Below are 19,332 nucleotides of genomic sequence, written 5' to 3' on the forward strand. Positions count from 1 at the left end.
GGGAACCCCACTGGCCCAGGACATCACCAGAGGTAGAAAAGGAGCTCTCACAACAATAAGTAAGGACACTTTAAAAAGATATTAGACTCTTTCCAATTGATTTGTCTTAAATTTCTTCTATGATCACGTTATCAATCACAGCATGGTATTCTAGCCGGGCCTGCAAAGACTAGCTACATTAAATGAAAACTTCAGTGAAGGAACAATGTAATCAAGGAAATAAAACTAGAATTAAGATAATTTTCAAGACCACATTCTAAAACTTACATTCTTCAGATATGGAGATTAGTGTGGCAGGAAGAAAGCCATGTGGGTTGGGATAATTTAAGTTGAAATGCAATACATTTGTTCTATACCTACGCACTTCAAAGTCTCGTTTGCTCTGTGCCTGACCGTGATGCATCTACATGACCTTGTAAGCTACTGGTGTACTTACATCGCTCTGAAGTTCATATGCTTTCTTTGCTTGGATCACATCGTTTTGATCTGGCAGACAAGACCACTGGTGCAGATAACGATGGTAATCGATGTCGCTGGCTAAAGCCTGTCCTTGTTTGGCTGCCTGGATAGCCACCATTTCATACGGGATAGTGATCTTGGCTTTTGAACGGTGGTATGCTTGTTTATAGAGACGGTCATTTGTCATCTTCATAACTCGAGCAGCCCATGAAAGTTTAGGATCCTCCTTAACCGAAGGGGTTCCAATGTAATGACCTTTCAGTTTCTCATAAGTTTGTTTGTATTTATACTGAAGAGGAAAGTACAGAGAAGAGCCATGATTGGAGTTAGGCAACAATCTATTATATAGTTTATTAAACGACTATAAAACAATATTTTAAAATGGTGATTTTCCCTTTAAAAGGATGACTTAAAATGAGATGTTTAATAAATGCAAAGTGCTTTGCAAATAAAAGATTCCCTCTCAGATCAAACACAATATAAATTAAATATTTCATAGTTATCTGAATGGCAGTTCCAATTAAAAAATTACTTTTTTAAAATATTATTATTACAGCAACCAATAAGAAAAATAATGGTAAAAACCTCAAGGGTATACCTTGAATGTGGCTGAATATACATTATAAATGTATATTGATAAATATAATAAATAAATTCCACATTTTTGCCAGATGGCTGATGTGAAAATATTCAGTGATATCAGCAGTAATTATTATATATTTAAACAATAGATCTCATACCTCACTGGCAATTTCTCTGGAAGATTTTGCATGCTTGAATGAAAGAGCATCAACTTTAAAGTCATAGCCTTTTGCTTTGGCTTCATCCCAGGCTCCAGTATAAAGTTTCTGCAATTAAAACACATACACAATTTTCAAGACTGGAAGAAAATAAACTACAGATATTCCTTGATTATACATGAAGTCCTATACTCAGAAATAAATCTCATTATGTTTATTTGACTGTCCTTCAGAAGACATCTGTAGACAAATGCAGTGCAATATGTGAAAAATTGGAATTTTCAGAATAAATAATGGGATGAACATTGCATAAATTCACTATATATTTGCTTGCATACTTATGCATGCGCACATATTAAATAACTTATAACACTTTTACTTGTTTAATATCAATACTATGAATTTATATTAATAGACCAAGTGGAATTTATTATGTATTGGCAATAATGTAACTATGCAAGAAGAAGAAACCTAACACTTAAAGCAGTGCTTCTCAATTATTTTGTTTTACACACACACCCCCCAGGAAGAAGTAAACATTTCATGCCCCCCCCCCACTCTCCGGTGGGACGACTGTTTGCAATATTTGGCACGTTTTCACTGAAAAAACTCAAGCTGTTTATCAATGTGATTGGGGTGTAATGTTTTTAAGTGATGCCTTAATTTATTTAGCTTCATGCTGTCTGCTGCCAACATTTTTAGGCACAGTAAACATACTGGTCTTTTCTCATCTCCCACCGTAGTCGTAATGAAGGCAAGCACTACATACACTGCATCATATTTCCTCATCTTAGTTTTCAGGAGACTTACATTTGTCTCATTATTTCCATCTCTCTCCTCCCTTCTTTTCATCCCTGTTAAATATTTTTTCATTGTGTCTCTTAAAAGTTTGTAATCTGCACTTCATATCTGCGACTCTGTGCTGTGTGTTACTGCTTGGTGCAAACCCCCCCCCCTACTCCCTGCTGCAAAAAAAAGAGCATGTTTCTCGGGTCACGCACTCCCCCCTGGCATAGCTCCACTCCCCCATAGGGGGGCCTGTCCCACTATTTAAGAAGCACTGATTTAAAGTTACAAAATTCTATTCAAAAATACAATGGTTTTTGGTACACTAAGAATATCTTGTTCTTTTTAGTAGACCTCTCAACCAAAGTTACAAAACAAAAACATCTCCCTTCTACCATCTCAAAATCCTCTCAATGGTTTCAGAAATCATTGATCATTGTATCCTCGCAGGATGACAGACAGGTTTGGGAGAAGAAAGATGCTGTGGGATTCATTTTGGACAGGGAAATGTCCAATGCTAGTCCTTTTCTGTTTTTTCCACGCTTCTAATTAATGTCTACATTGGATGATTTTACCCATTGGCACAAGTTTAGGTTTTATCAAAGGGATGAAGACACTCAATTGTACATCTCTGTCACATGACATGCAAGTGATGCTATTGAAGTACTTTTCCAGCGCTCAGTGATTTGCAGACTGGAAGGGGAGGAACTGGCTTGACTAAATCATAACACACCTGAATAGCTATAGATTTTATGGCCACCCATATTTCATAATTTTCCATTGTTAAATCTAAATGGGAGAACATTGCCCAAGGCAGAGTAGGTGCACATTGTTGGCATCCTTCTGGGACTGATTCTGCTCAAACAGCAGGTGACTGCTATGGCCAGGAGAGCCCTTGCATAAATACATCTTATGTGCCAGTTGCACCCATTCCTACCCTGTTTCCCCGATAGTAAGACACCCCCAATTGTAAGACGTATCGGGGGTTTCAGGGGGGTCGGCTAATATAAGCCGTACCCCGAAAGTAAGACATATGTCTTACTTTCGGGGAAACACGGGGGTATTGCCGGGGGGGAGCCCGATGAAGTCGCTTCCAAGCTCCCCACGCGCCCCTTGCCTTCGCGTTCCTGCGGCGCCACCGCCTCTTCCCCGGCTTGGCAAAGCGAAGGATGGCGCTGGTCCAAAGCGAGCCGACCGGGAAGCGGCTTGCAGCGAAGGCGCTCATCCCAGCAACCGAGTCCTGCCGAGGCTCGGCTGCAAGCGGCCAGCGAGGCCGACCAGCTCCGAGGCGAGCGGCCGGAGCTGCGCCCTCCTTCGCCCGCCTCCTTTCCGGCAGGCAGGTGGGGATGCCCAACTGCGCAGAGCGGCTCCTCCCCTCCAGACACACGCTTCCCCGACACGCGTCTGTGGCTCCACGCGTGCACGCCGCTTGGAGCCCTGAGGTTGAACTTGGAAAAGGGCTCACGAGGCTCCTGTCCCGCGGCTGCCCTTCTGGACTCTGGGGAGATGCCTTCGGGAATGCGACCCTTTCAATTTTTTTCCAATGTAAGACATACCCCGAAAGTAAGACGTAGTGGGGCTTTTGGGGGTAAAAAGAAAGTAAGACACTGTCTTACTTTCGGGGAAACATGGTATATTGGTCATTCAATAGATGTAATTTTCATAGACTTCTGTAAAGCCTTCAACTCAGTGGTTCACGATAAACTACTTATAAAACTGAAACCCTATGGCATCTCTGGACCCCCCACATGACTGGATAACTGCATTCCTATTAAGCAGACATCCAGTGGTCAAAATAGGGAGCGCCCTATCTAATCCTGTTCCTGTTAAGAGTGGTGTACCCCAAGGCAGTGTACTAGGACCAACACTCTTCATATTCTATGTAAATGACTTTTGCAATCATATTACAAGCAATTGCATAAATTAGATTATAGAAATGTGCTCTGCATAGGGCTGTCTTTGAAAAGAAATCTGAAGATTCAACTGTTCCTGAATATGGTGGCATATACAACACTGGAAGGCTCATATAAATACACTTACATAATACCATTACTACATGTTGTGGTTGGCTCTGGCCCAGCTCCTGCCCCAAGGAATGTGGAGCTGGATGTGGAGGAAACATCCACATGCCACAGGCCTGTTTTGCTCCCGATAGAATCTCCTGATGAAGGCTCCTCTGACGAAGGAAGCGTGAGTAGCAGGGAAGAGGGGAGTTTGGCAGACAGCCCAGGAGGAGATCAATCATCCTTATCATCCCTGGTTTCTGAACAAGAACTTATGATGTACCCATGCATGCGTAGAGTGATGCATAGGAGAGAACAACTGAAGGATTATTACAGGAGATAAGTGAGGCCACCTGTGGTTGGGTGGGGCTGCTGTAATTAGTGCTACAGATAAAAAGAGCAACGTGCTAGTTTAGCCTTGTGGAAGTTTATCTGATTCATAGTTTCGTCAAGATCATGGGTTTGCTGTTTCTCTGTTCAAGATTGTGCGTGGACTTTCTGGACTTTGGAATTGGACTCAATTTCCCAGTTACTGGGTGAGAAATTAGATTGCATTTAACCTGTGCCTTGTGTGTACCAGACAATCCCTTTGACATTTAAAAAGGGAGTTTTTTCTGCTTTTCTGTTGATAAAGACTTTTGGTATTCCTTCTATCGTGTGGTGTGTGTCTTTTTGGACTAATTACCCTGTAATTACGGGCAGTTGGGACACACCGGCAGAACACTACATGAACTGCACTGATTGCCAGAAGGCTTCTGGGAGCAATTCCAGTTCTTGTTGTAATTAACCCTTTATGTTGGTAAGGACCAAATTACTTGTGGGATAGTCTGTCCCTGAGCATATTCTGGCCCTTTTTGTGAGGCAATATCTGATGGGACCTAGGAAGAAAGCAGGAAGCAAGACTTCCCTGTCATGAACAGCTTCTCCCCAAAGATATATTTTACTTGCCTTTCAGAAGGCTGCAAAGACTTGGGTCTTCTCCCATGAATGGGGCCCAGAATATTACTATGGGAGATCTGGCATGGATGCATGTTGTAGCTGTTTTACATTTTTAATGAGACAGCATCGACCTATGTTCTGCCATTATTGTTTATTGTTAATATCTATATTATATTTTGACTGCTCAGCATTTCATCTGATAGCTTACTAGCTGTTTTAATTTGATTATAAACTAACAAATAAAATTATCTTACATGGCTAGCATTCACAGCATTCATCTTGGAGAGCAGTATTTCAGGGGTATCGAGAGGAATATTAATCTGTGCCTTCTCTTTATCCCATGCTTCACGATACAGTTTCTAAGAAAAGAAAGAAGGAAAGACAATTTTCAATTGATCTGTGAAAACCCTTCTAATTTTTTAAAGCCCACTATATTTCAGCCACATTATACAGAGATACTGACTACATTTCAGTTTACCTCACTGATCTGTTGTGCATTGACCTTAGCCAGGACAACCGGGGGTGGATCAGCTATACTGGTAAATTTCAGGGCATCTGGGCGTAGTTTGTACAACCTCTCATTTATGAGATCTTGAGCCCTTTTCACTCTGACCACATCTACGGAGCCTTCGGGCATCCATCCAATCCCACGGAGCCATTCCAGGTCAGATTTATACAAATTCTATGAGACAATGGACCATAAAAGAAAAACAAAATGATTCAGCTCACATTTTTAGAAAATTATTGGTTATGAAACAAAACAATCAAAATAGAGAACAGAACAAAACCACCAAAAACTCAAACGTAATGTAAACCAAACATTCTAGAGAACTCTTTCTCAATCAATTAAAGTACAATCATACAATACCCTGAATTCAAAATAAGTTAATTTAGTGCAACTTGTGCCAGCAAATTTTAAAATGGTTATTAGAATGTGCTAATTGCTTGTTGAAAGGCTTTTTAGCGTTATCTACAGTTTGGAAAGCCAAAGGTCTTTGAAAATTCTTATTTCTATGATCAATATTTTAAAATATTTCCAGCATCACAGCATAATGTTTTAATACAACGTGCTAAAACTAGCTACATGAATGAAGACTTCAGGGAAGGAACAATGTCTCTGGTGTCCTTCTGATATATGTAATCAAGGAAATAAAAGTAGAATTAAGATAATTTTCAAGAGCACCTTCTAAAACTTACATTCTTCAGATATGGGTATTAGTGTGGCAAAGGAGAAAGTTAGGTGGGTAAGGATAATAGAAGCCAAAGCAAAGCAAAGCATCTGTTCTACTGCTACAGGCTTCAAGGTCTCTTGTTCTGTGCCGGACTATGATGCATCTACGTAACCTTGTAAGTTACTGGTGTACTTACATCGCTCTGAAGTTCATATGCTTTCTTTGCTTGGATCACATCATTCTGATCTGGCAGACAAGACCACTGGTGCAGATAACGATGGTAATCAATGTCGCTGGCTAAAGCCTGTCCTTGTTTGGCTGCCTGGATAGCCACCATTTCATATGGGATGGTGATCTTGGCCTTTGAACTGTGGTATGCTTGTTTATAGAGACGGTCATTTGTCATCTTCATAACTCGAGCAGCCCATGAAAGTTTAGGATCTTCCTTGACTGAAGGGGTTCCAATATAATGACCTTTCTGTCTCTCGTAAGTTTGTTTGTATTTATACTGAAGAGAAAAGCAAAGCAAAGAACAATTGAAATGATTAGGGTGGTTCAGTTTGTGAAAATTAGTATTTTAACAACTGGAGGACTTTGAATGAAGGAACAGGCAAGGGGGAACTGAGATATCTCCCCCGGGCCTATACAATTTATATATGGTATGCTTGTGTGTATGTCTGTTTAATAATGGGCTTTTTTAATATTTTAAATTGTAAATTATTAGATTTGTTATAAACTGTTTTTATTGTGTTGTGAGCCGCCCCGAGTCTACGGAAAGGGGCAGCATACAAATCTAATAAATAATAATAATTATTATTATTATTAAGAAGTTTCAATTCAGTAGATTTTGAATGCATCTGTCTTTAGGAATGTTGTTTTGTAGATTAGGCATCAACATGATGTTATACTGGGAAATAAACCATTATAAAACAATATTTAAAATAGTGATTTCCCCTTTGAAAATGATTGTGTGTAGTAAATGGAGAATGCTTTTTGAATAAAATATTCCCTTTTAAACTAAATGTAAATTAAATGTTTCATAATTATCTGACTGGCAGTTCCTGGAAAAATATGTAATAAAAAATTATAATGAAAAAAAAATTATTTTCATTTACTGGTATTTTAAACACATGTCTACAGCAATCAATCTGAAAAATAATTGTGTAAAAACACCAATACAGTGTACCTTATATGATATGACATTTAATAAATCTAATTAATAATAATAATAATAATAATAATAATAATAATAATAATAATATGACATTTAGGTAGAAATTTAAGTTTAAATAAAGTTATACACTTTGCTAGGTGGGTGATACAAAAATATTCAGTGATTTCAGCTATATTAGGTCTCATACCTCACTTGCAATTTCTCTGGAAGATTTTGCATGCTTGAATGAAAGAGCATCAACTTTAAAGTCATAACCTTTTGCTTTGGCATCATCCCAAGCTCCAGTATAATGTTTCTACAATTAAAACACATACAAAACTTTCAAGACTGGAAGAAAAGGTTTTTTATTATGGGGTTTTAGTCTTGGATATAATATTTGACTTCTTTTTTACTGCTTTGTATCTATTTATATTGTATTCATATTATTATTGTAAACCATCCTGAGTCTTTTGGGATTGGGCGGAATAGAAGTCAAACAAACAAATAAATAAATAAATAACATTTTAAAATACAGATATTCCTTCATTAAACATTTACTCAGAAAAAAATATCACTATGGATTCACGTTGTCGGTTTTTGGTATTTTTTAATCAATAACCTAAACCTATGTGTTGCAATTCTTCATTTATTGTTAAGGTCTTCTTCTTTTTTTGTGACTGCTTAGAGTTTGATGGGATAGATGAACAGTCGTTTAAATTTGATTATAAACTAGCAAATAAAATTATCTTACATGGCTAACGTTCACAGCATTCATCTTGGAGAGCAGTATTTCAGGGGTATCGAGAGGAATATTAATCTGGGCCTTCTCATTATCCCATGCTTCACGATACAAATTCTAAGAAAGGAAAGAAGGAAAGACAATTTTCAATTGATTTGTGAAAATCCTTTTAATTTTTCAAAGGTCACTGTATCTCAGCCATTCACCCTTATCATTTCACATATAACACAGAGGTATTGACTACATTCAGTTTACCTCACTGATCTGTTGAGCATTGACCTTAGCCAGGATGACTGGAGGTGGATCAGCTATACTGGTAAATTTCAGTGCATCTGGACGTTGTTTGTACAACCTGTCATTCACGAGATCTTGAGCCCTTTTCACTCTGACCACATCCACAGAGCCTTCCGGCATCCATCCAATCCCACGGAGCCATTCCAGGTCAGATTTATACAAATTCTATGAGACAATGGGTCACAAAAGATGAATAAGATGATTAAGCTCATATTTTTTAACAAATATACTTACATAGTAAATAGATAGTTTTATAGTATATGGTTTATAGGATTTCAAAAAGTCCTGACTAAAATTGTTCAATTAATTTTAAATGGTTAAATATGAAACAACAAAATATGATAATATGAATAATATGAAATAAGAAAAGGAAAGAAAATCAAACTAGGTAATGGAACAAAGGTATCAGAAAATTAAAATCTCTTAATCATTTTGATTAAGTAGGCAGAAAGTTTATTAAGGCATGGAATGTATGCCAATCTGTCTCCAACTCTAATGCTATTGAAGTGCACTACAGTGCCCTAAATCAAAACAGATCAAAACTCAATCAAGTTAAAAAAAGGATATTAGACTTTGCCCAATTGTTTGTTCAAAAGTTTCTGATATGTATGATTACTTTGAAAAGCCAAAGTAGATCTGATATATATATGTATACTTTGTGAATTCTCAACAACTTTTTAAAATTATGGCAACCAAAACTGGTTGCAAGATGTAGTCTTACCAAGGCATTATAAAACAGTACTAACACTTTATGTTATCTTGATTCTATCCCACCATTAATGCAGCCTAGCACTGCATTGGCTTTTTTGGTGGCGGCAGCTCATATTTAAGTGGTTGTCCATTAGGACTCCATGATCCTTATCACAGTTACTGCTATTGAGTCAATTATATACCTGTTCACTTTACCTAGGTGTAAAACTTTACTTTCTCAGCATTGAACTTCATTTTGTTATTTAGGGCCCAGTGTTCAAGGCTGCCAAGATCATTCTGGATCTTGAGTCTATCATCGGAGTGTTGGCTATTCCTGCCAGAAGGGTACTTACATCGCTCTGAAGTTCATACGCTTTCTTTGCTTGGATCACATCATTCTGATCTGGCAAGCAAGACCACTGGTGCAGATAACGATGGTAATCAATGTCGCTGGCTAAAGCCTGCCCCTGTTTGGCTGCCTGGATAGCCACCATTTCATACGGGATGGTGATCTTGGCTTTTGAACCGTGGTATGCTTGCTTATAGAGACGGTCATTTGTCATCTTCATAACTCGAGCAGCCCATGAAAGTTTAGGATCTTCCTTGACTGAAGGGGTTCCAATGTAATGACCTTTCTGTTTCTCATAAGTTTGTTTGTATTTATACTGAAGAGGAAAGCAAAACAAAGCAAAGAACGATTGAAATGATTAGAATTATGCCAGACAGGATGAAAATTGATATTTTAATGAGTCGGGGACTTTGAATAAATGAATAGGTCGATTTTATTGTTAATATGTAACCATTCAGCCATTGAACATATCAGTATTTAGGAATGCTGTTTTGTAAGTGAACATCAACCATATAATTTAATAACCAAATATAAAGCAATATGCCAAAACAGTGATTTCCCATTTCTAAAATGGCAGGAGAAGGTAATAGTCAATTATAAACTTTAGGGCATAAAATATTCCTTTTATTTAAATATCTCACCTGTTTTATCTCTTTGGCAGTTTAGATAAAATAAAATAAAATAAAATAAATAAAAAGATTGAATTAAGCTTTGATTAAAATCTCAAATTTTGAAACAAGTAAAGGTAAAAAAAAGGAGGATATTTGCAAAAATATAATATCCTTGCAGAAAAGCAACTGATTGAATCTATATGTGTTTCAGATGAAGATATCTAGTAGCACACTCTGCCATTTGTTTGATATGAAATGATACGGTAATTTTAGAAGCAACATTTAAATAACAGAGCTCATACCTCACTTGCAATTTCTCTGGAAGATTTTGCATGCTTGAATGAAAGAGCATCCACTTTAAAGTCATAACCTTTTGATTTGGCTTCATCCCAGGCTCCTGTATAATGTTTCTGCCATTAAAATATAAACACAAATTTCAATATAGTAAAAAAAAACCTGAATGAATTACAGGAGACTACAGATATTCCTCAAATAGATATGCAATTCCCATGCCTATCTAGTCGGAAATAAGTCAGTGGACAAAAGAGGGTGGAACTCCATGCCTTCTTTGAATGCAATTAATTAATTTGATCTGAACCATATAAAGGTTTATTATCTATTTATATTAATGTTCATACTTTAGCTGTAATCATATACATACTTGACAAATATAAGTAAATAAGTAAGTAAATACTAAACAAACAAACAAACAAAATAAATAAATAAATAAACAAACAAACAAACAAAATAAATATATAAATATATAAATATATAAATATATAAATATATAAATATATAAATATATAAATATATAAATATATAAATATATAAATATATAAATATATAAATATATAAATATATAAATATATAAATATATAAATATATAAATATATAAATATATAAATATATAAATATATAAATAACTTTTTCAGCATCCAGCAAAATTAAAACAGCTAATTCCAATGTAGTATGCCGTGGTATCCAAAAAAGCCATAGTCAAACTTATTGTACATCAATAGCTATGCCAATTTATTTTTACCTTCCTAAGAGATTTCTCCCATTCTAATTATATTTCAATAAATAAGAATTCATTGTACAATTACAGATATTCCCAAGTCATATAAACTCAATGTAAAAATAATAAAACGAATAATTCAGTGATTCTACTTTATTTTGTAATTAACCATCACTGGCCTGAATTACAGATATAAAATGACATTGTTTTGTTGTTTCAACAAACAAGACAATAATTTTATTTATTTATTTTGTGATTCCCAATAGATAAAATTAGTGTATTTCAAGGAAAATTCAAAGAGATCCAAAAGTGGATTTAATTTAACCTTAACTGCTATAAATACTTGGTATGAATCCTCTCTGTGATTTCTCTCTAATCCTCTCTATAGAAACTTAGTATATGGATTTCATTTTTCTTCCATTTTTTGTTATCTTTATTTTAGTCCTATGATGTTCTTTTCTTCTATATAATTATGCATGTTTGTTTATATACCTATATTCTGCTGTTGTTGAAGTGATTTGTATTTTATTTAAAACTATTTTAAATCATCACACTACATGGCCCATAAACTATTTGTTTTAAATCATACTACATCTGTCAAATACATTAATAATAGGACAATTTTATAATTCTATATATATGCTTTAGTTCCTGAGATTGAAGTATCAGTTTAGTTGTTGTTCTAAAAATGAAAATATCGAATAGACATTCAACTTATAAAACTCAAATACCTTTTTGTTTATAATAGCAATTAACAAGTAGGGCAATATGTTTAAGACAATGTAATAAAGGAATATTGATATTCTGAACAATTTATACAATTAATTACATGGCTCTTACATGGCTAACATTCACAGCATTCATCTTGGAGAGCAGTATTTCAGGGGTATCGAGAGGAATATTAATCTGGGCCTTCTCATTATCCCACGCTTCACGATACAGGTGCTAAGAAAGGAAGAAATAAAAGACAATTTTAATTGCTGTATGAAAATCCCTTTAATTTTTTCAAAGGTCACTGTAGCTCAGGCACACACCCTTATCATTTCACATATAACACAGAGGTAGTGACTACATTCAGTTTACCTCACTGATCTGTTGAGCATTGACCTTCGCCAGGATGACTGGAGGTGGATCAGCTATACTGGTAAATTTCAATGCATCTGGGCGTTGTTTGTACAACCTGTCATTCACGAGATCTTGAGCCTTTTTCACTCTGACCACATCCACAGAGCCTTCCGGAATCCATCCAATCCCACGGAGCCATTCCAGATCTGACTTGTAAAGATTCTACAAAGAAACCCATCAATCTATTAAGATGCTACTTCCATTTACTAAAAACGCCACAGAGGCTTCTCTACTCAAAATTAATATGTAATTACTCTTATCTCAACACAGAGCCATTCGGTTGGCATAAATGTGGCAACTGACATTCAGCTGACATTATTTACTTTTTACTTATTGAACAGTTATACCGTTATCCATTTTATCTATCATGAGATAACACGATGCCTTACAAACTGTAATAAAACATAAAAGGAATAAAAAGTTATCATATTCGAAAAATGAATTCCTCTTGATCCTGTTTCGAAGCCTCATAGTTTTTGCAAGAGTCAATTTACAGAAAATTGTACTTTTTATAAAGTAACTCTGCTTATGATAACCCTATTCAGTGCAGAGCAGCACGGATACACCACAGGTTTATCTATTTTTATATCAAAATATGATTAACATTTAAAACAAATGGTCAATAGATAGAATAAAGAAAATATATATAATTCAATGTAATGAATCAAATGATTCTCTATATATGGATAGCCAATTGTGTTCTAGTTAACATTCAATCACAAATGGGATTTTTTTTAATGCTGATGATGATGGCTGCACGTACCCTAGAATATATGCAGGGCTTGGGTTACTATAGATGCAACCATAATAATTCACCAAATGCAATATAAGTCAAAATAAGCTAAGCAAAAACTACAGTATAAGATGTAGTGATTTTCTACTCACATCGCTCTGCAAGTCATAGGCTTTCTTGGCTTGGATGACATCATTCTGGTCAGGCAAACATATCCATTCATGGAGATAGCGGCGATAATCAATGTCACTAACCAGCTTCTGACATTTCTTGGCCAACAAGATGGACAGCATGTCCACTGGACTATTGAACTTGGTTTTAAACTTCTCAAAATGTTTCTTGTATTCCCTCTCACTCTGCAGTTTGGCTACATGCATTGCCAACACTAGTTTGGGATCATCATGAATATCCCGGCATCCAACATGGTGTCCCACTTGCTTACGGTAACCTTCTTTGTACTTGTACTAATGATGAAACATAAACAAAACATCAATTTTATAAATTACAACATAATCTATCACTAAAATTATGTTCAACACTTCAACACTATACACTTGCATTGTGCTCTCTTTTTATACAACCAATACCTGATGAATGAACTCTAAGCCATGAAACTGACAGGCATGGTTTGATTGCCAGGATTCTTTATGATCCTTTTGGACATACAGTGGTACCTCATCATACGAACTTAATTGGTTCCAGGAGGAGGTTCGTAAGGTGAAAAGTTCGTAAGATGAAACAATGTTTCCCATAGGAATCAATGTAAAAGCAAATAATGCGTGCAAATCCTTCAGGAAAATCCCAAACTTTAGAAGGGAGGCGAACAGAGGGCAGGGAGGAGCAGCTAAAGGGGGCGGTGGAAGAAGCAAGGCTAGGCTAAAGGGTGAGTGGGAAGGAAGAAAGGCAAGGGGGGCGCCCCTCCCTTTTCTTTCTTCAAAATACACCATTTCAGTGCCTCTGCAAGCACGTTGTTCTCTGCAAAATCTTTCCTCCTCCAAGCCGCCCCTCCCTTTTCTTTCTTCAAAAGACACCCTTTCAGTGCCTTTGCAAGCACGTTGTTCTCTGCAAAATCTTTCCTCGTCCAAGCCGCCCCTCCCTTTTCTTTCTTCTAAAGACACGTTTCAGTGCCTCTGCAAGCACCCTGTTCTCTGCAAAATCTTTCCTCCTCCAAGCTGCCCCTCCCTTTTCTTTCTTCAAAAGACACCCTTTCAGTGCCTTTGCAAGCACGTTGTTCTCTGCAAAATCTTTCCTCCTCCAAGCCGCTCCTCCCTTTCTTCAAAAAAGGGGGGGGAAAGAAACCCCTTCATCCCAGCAGCAGCTGCTTGGGTTTGTAAGGTGAAAATAGTTTGGAAGAAGAGGCAAAAAAATCTTAAACACCGGGTTCGTATCTTGAAAAGTTCGTTAGAAAGGGCGTTTGTAAGATGAGGTACCACTGTATTTATAAAAAAAATATGGGCAAAATATTAACTATTTATTGGTGAAATAATGGTGGAAATGTCAAAGAAGAGCAGACCACACCTCACTAGCAATATTCCTAGAAGCCTTGGCATGCTGGATTTCAATAGCATCCAATCTTAAGTCATGGCCTTTCCTCTTCATCTCCTCCAATCCAAGTTGATAATGTTTCTGTGAAAGAAAATAAATAATGCATATTTTATTTCAAGACATGTCATATTTATAAAAATATGTAACGTTTGTTTATATATTACATCACAGTTGTCAAACTCAATTGCATAATGTGACACAGTGTTTCCCAACCTTGGCAACTTGAAGATATCTGGACTTCAACTCCCAGAATTCCCCAGCAAGCAATTGCTGGCTGGGGAATTCTGGGAGTTGAAGTCCAAATATCTTCAAGTTGCCAAGATTGGGAAACACTGATGTGACATATTGTGACGTGTCGTGACTTATTTGCCTTTGCTGAACTGAGGTGGGTGTGGCCTGCATCTGATGAATTCAGCCCTTGGGCCACCAATTTGACAGGCCTGTATTATATCGTATATCATATCACATCACATCACATAGTACATAGTATATTAAGATCTTAAGCATAAAACCTATCAGGAAAGACTTAATGAACTCAATCTGTATAGTCTGGAGGACAGAAGGGAAAGGGGGGACATGATCGAAACATTTAAATATGTTAAAAGGTTAAGTATGGTTCAGAAGGGAAGTGTTTTTAAAAAGGGGGCAAAATCTGAGGTTAGTTGGGGGAAAGATCAGAAGCAACGTGAGAAAATATTATTTTACTGAAATAGTAGTAGATGCTTGGAACAAACTTCCAGCAAATGTGGTTGGTAAAGCCACAGTAACTGAATGTAAACATGCCTGGGATAAACATATATCCCTCCTAAGATAAAATACAGGAAATAGTATAAGGGCAGACTAGATGGACCATGAGGTCTTTTTCTGCCATCAATCTTCTATGTTTCTATCTTTGGACTACAAACAATATGGGGTTGATATGATAGGGAAAAATTTGTCATGTTACTCTTAAAAATATTTTCAAAGGTACTCTCACATTATCAAATCTGTACTTATATAATTATAATTTTGGAAAGTATCATAAATTGTCTAGGAAAACGTATCCTCGGAAGAAGAAGAAGCATAAGGAAAGATTATGAAAACATTAATATTTAATTATTTAATTTCTTACTTTACTGTAGTTTACAGAATTTGCTTTGGACAGAACAATCTCAGGAATGTCAATTGGAAGAGTGTACTGTGTTTTTTCTTTATCCCAAACTTCACGATATAAAGCCTGAAGGGGGGGAAAAAACATATTTATCATAGGTTAATTATAACATATCATGCTATTGTAGGATATATTTCATTGACAAAAATATCCTCATTTGAAGTTGGACACATTGACGTTCAAATCATTTTGAAATTACAATTTTACAATACTACTTGGTTCCCAGACCAAAATAAGCTCTGCAAAAGAATTGATATGTCACGGGAAGGTAGAATGGAACGGAAAGCGATGGAACCAAATTACCAGAGAGGTGTAAGAGACCTTGACAATGCTACACTGGAAGTGAGCAACCAATTTGCCTTCATCTCACCTGCAATAAATTTTCCTATCTAGCTAAACAATATCTGTGAAATATCTCCAGAGTTCTGACTGAGAAAACAAGAAATATATCACAAGCTTAGCTGTGTGATATATTTATTGCCAAGTCCTGGTCAAGAAAGCCTGCTAAAACTATCAGTAATTGAATGGAATTTAGGTGGATTTAAAATATCCAAATCTGAAGCAAAAGATAAATCCCTTGTAAGTCCATTATTTTAAACCATGGGGAGACCCCATACAGGTAGTGCTCAATTTATGAGCAGTCACTTAATGACTATGCAAAGTTCTGACAGATTTACTTGGGGGTTAGCTTAGATTTGTAATTGAGGTTCTGATGGTCGCCCACATCAGAACCTCTGGAACTTGACAGGCCACATTTGTGATCATTTGCAGTATCATGTAATCCTGTCACTGCATTTACTTCCTTTTTTTTTTTGCAAAACCAACCCTATAGAGTAGGGCACTCCAACCTTGGCAACTTTAAGGCTTGTGGACTTCAACTCCCAGAGTTCCTCAGCTTCAGTTCAAGTCCAAGGTTGGAGAACTCTGCCATAGAGAACCACTGGTTCACTTAACAATCTTTATGACTATCACAATTTACAATTGTAATGGACAGGTCCCATTATGGTCATAATTCAAACACTGCTACTATATGCATCTTAGCTCCTAATACCACTGTCTAAGAATTAAGCCTTCAGTTAGATTAAAATTGACTCAGTTTCTTCAGTGTAAAAAGTTCTAAAGCAGGGCTGTCAAACTCCCCGCTGGCATGTTGGATGGGTCACGCACTGACCACACCTATGCCTGGTTTAGTGAAGGGGGAAATGTCCCGATATGTCGTGCGACACCAATGTGACAACATGAGTTTGACACCCCTATTTTAAAGAAATGGACAATATTTCTATGGACAGTAAGGAGGATGAATTGTGGATGCATAGAAAATCAAAACAGTGATTTTAATTTCAAAAACACTTAACATTTACGTTTTCACACATATTTTTTACCATAGTGAAATGAGAATGCATGAAAAATATAAGTCTTATAGATTTATTTTAAAAAATAACAAAAGAAACCTCCACAACCTAAAAGTACAGATGTAAAATTTCTCTTCCTTTGCAATCCCTAATATTCCTAAAAACATTTTCCATTTAATGTTTAAAGGGATCTATAATTACAACTAAAACTGGAGCAAGTTGGTAGTTAAGTGTTCAGATTCCCCCCCCCCCAAAAAAATAAATCTTTTTCTGTTATCAATGACAATATTTTCCATGGGGGACACTAATCCTTCTACATCCATCTAGTAAATTGTCAATCAACAAAATTACAGCTTTTTGCACTTTTTTCAAGTGCTCACCAACATCATAGAAATGTATCTCATTTCAGTGAATGCTGATTTTAAATAGAAACATGTGCCCCCTCCACCCCAGTAACTGGTGAATGACAAATATTGCTCACCCCACTCTGCATCAAAGCATTGGCCTTAGCCAAGACAACTTCCGGGGAATCAACTATAACTGTGAATTTCTGAGAATCTGGCCGCTGCCGGTACAGTCTTTCACAAATCAGATCCTGGGCATTCTTCACTCGCTGGGCTTCCACAGAGCCTTCTGGGATCCAGCCAATTCCACGCAGCCATTCCAAGTCTGCCTTATACAGATTCTGTAAAAAACAAAGTCAAGCGTTTCCTCGGTGGAACAGAAGTTCTAAGTTAATCTAAGTAATGTACCATATTTTTCAGACTATTAGATACACCGGTGTATAAGATACACTAGGACTTCAAAGAGGTAAGTAAGGAAAAAAGTTTTTGTACCACCCCCCAGCCACCAGAATGGGGCCATGAGCATGCACACAGCATGGGATTGAGCTTCTGCGCATGCACAGAAGCCAAATCTTGCACGAGGAAGTGTGATATCTGGCATTTTTGGCTTCTGGGAATGCGCAGAAGCAAAAAAGCCAAAGACAGCAAAAATCAGGTAAGTTATCCCTGCCGCCTGCCCTGCCTGTTTGCCCACCCCCTGCCTGCCCTGCCCCAAGCAGCGCCTCTGCCGCAAGTGACCCAAGTGTTCTGTCTCTGCCACCTGCCTGACCTTTCCCTCCAATGCTTAAGTGACGTCTTCTCCCTCGCCATGCCAAGAAGATGGCATGCAGTGCAGGGAGAAGGCCAGGTGGCCCCAAGTTCCAGCTATGTGGCCTGTTCTGTTCTCTCCCACGCCTCAGACATCTCCCGGCATGGCGATGGCACCCTGAGTGAGTTGTGGCCTTTGGGAGCACAGTGCTGCCACTCCCAAAGGCCATGATTTGCTCGGGGCACCATTGCTGCACCGAGAGATGCCTCGGCATGGGGGAGCAAAAAGCAGGCCACACGGCCAGAGCTTGGACAGACCGCTATTGCTGTTGGCCCCAGCTGCCGCTCTAGGCGCCACAGCAAGATTCAGCTGGTGGACATGTTGCGGATGTTCTTACGGCAGCAAGATTTGGGCAAAAAGTGTTGATTTCTTTGCTTATGTGCATGCGCAGAAGCAAAAAAGTGGTAATTTTTACCGGAATTGTGCTGGTTGTGCTTGCACAATGCATGCATGCCCGGCAGCACTGGAGCTACGCTACGTGCTCCATTTCCACTATCGGAATGGCATTCCTGCCATTCCGGGGCCTGGCCCATCCCTGGGGGTAGGCTTGGGGAGGACAAAAATGCATTCAGTGTATAAGATGCACTAACATTTCCACCCTATTTTAGGAGAGGGAAAGTAGCGTCTTATTCTCTGAAAAATAGAGTAAATTCATCAGGGTAATGAATGCCTTGATCATCATCTAACTTCTTTTCCAGTAAATATAGTCATATTTATATCATCAGATATCATTCCCACTGAAATAAAAGGTAACTCCCATAATAAAAATAAACATCGACAAAATTACAGTAGTACCTCTACTTACGAACTTAATTTGTTCCATGACCAGGTAGAAAAGTTTGTAAGAAGAAGCAATTTTTCCCATAGGAATCAATGTAAAAGCAAATAATGTGTGCAATTGGGGAAACCACAGGGAGGGTGGGAATCTCCCAGGAGATTCCTAGAGAGGCCCCATGGAGGCTTCTCCCCACCTTTTCTGGACCTGTTTCCTTTCAGGAGATTCCTAGAGACGTCCCATGGAGGCTTTTCCCTGCCTTTTCCATTTACAGTTTCGGAGGCTCGGGTTTGTAAGTAGAAAATGGTTCTTGAGAAGAGGCAAAAAAATCTTGAACACCCGGTTCTTATCTAGAAATGTTCTTAAGTAGAGGCATTTGTAGGTAGAGGTACCACTGTACTATCAGATTCAAAAGGCAGGATTGCTTGAAACAGCCTATATTCTTAACATCATCAAACAGCAGAATTCTACTTGGGAAGGACTTGATAGATGTATAAAAATTCCAAACTCAGTCTACAAATCTGGCTGACCAACCATAATAAAACATTTG

The 19,332-nt window shown here is 37.5% G+C and overlaps 1 protein-coding gene across 1 annotated transcript in view; it reads right to left on the bottom strand.

The window, feature by feature from the left end:
- The window catches only part of NEB (nebulin), a 244,026-nt gene that overhangs the window by 101,339 nt on the left and 123,355 nt on the right, over positions 1-19,332 (bottom strand). Inside the window, exons 73-80 of the mRNA XM_070737126.1 lie at positions 17,337-17,540; positions 15,465-15,569; positions 14,327-14,434; positions 12,961-13,272; positions 8,247-8,450; positions 8,004-8,108; positions 7,461-7,568; positions 6,296-6,607 (exon numbers count right to left, since the gene is read on the bottom strand). Coding sequence (XP_070593227.1) covers positions 6,296-6,607; positions 7,461-7,568; positions 8,004-8,108; positions 8,247-8,450; positions 12,961-13,272; positions 14,327-14,434; positions 15,465-15,569; positions 17,337-17,540 — 1,458 coding nt within the window. The remainder of the gene's footprint in view (positions 1-6,295; positions 6,608-7,460; positions 7,569-8,003; positions 8,109-8,246; positions 8,451-12,960; positions 13,273-14,326; positions 14,435-15,464; positions 15,570-17,336; positions 17,541-19,332) is intronic.

This window comes from Erythrolamprus reginae, chromosome 1 (assembly GCF_031021105.1).
Source record: "Erythrolamprus reginae isolate rEryReg1 chromosome 1, rEryReg1.hap1, whole genome shotgun sequence".
Classification (NCBI taxonomy): domain Eukaryota; kingdom Metazoa; phylum Chordata; class Lepidosauria; order Squamata; family Dipsadidae; genus Erythrolamprus; species Erythrolamprus reginae.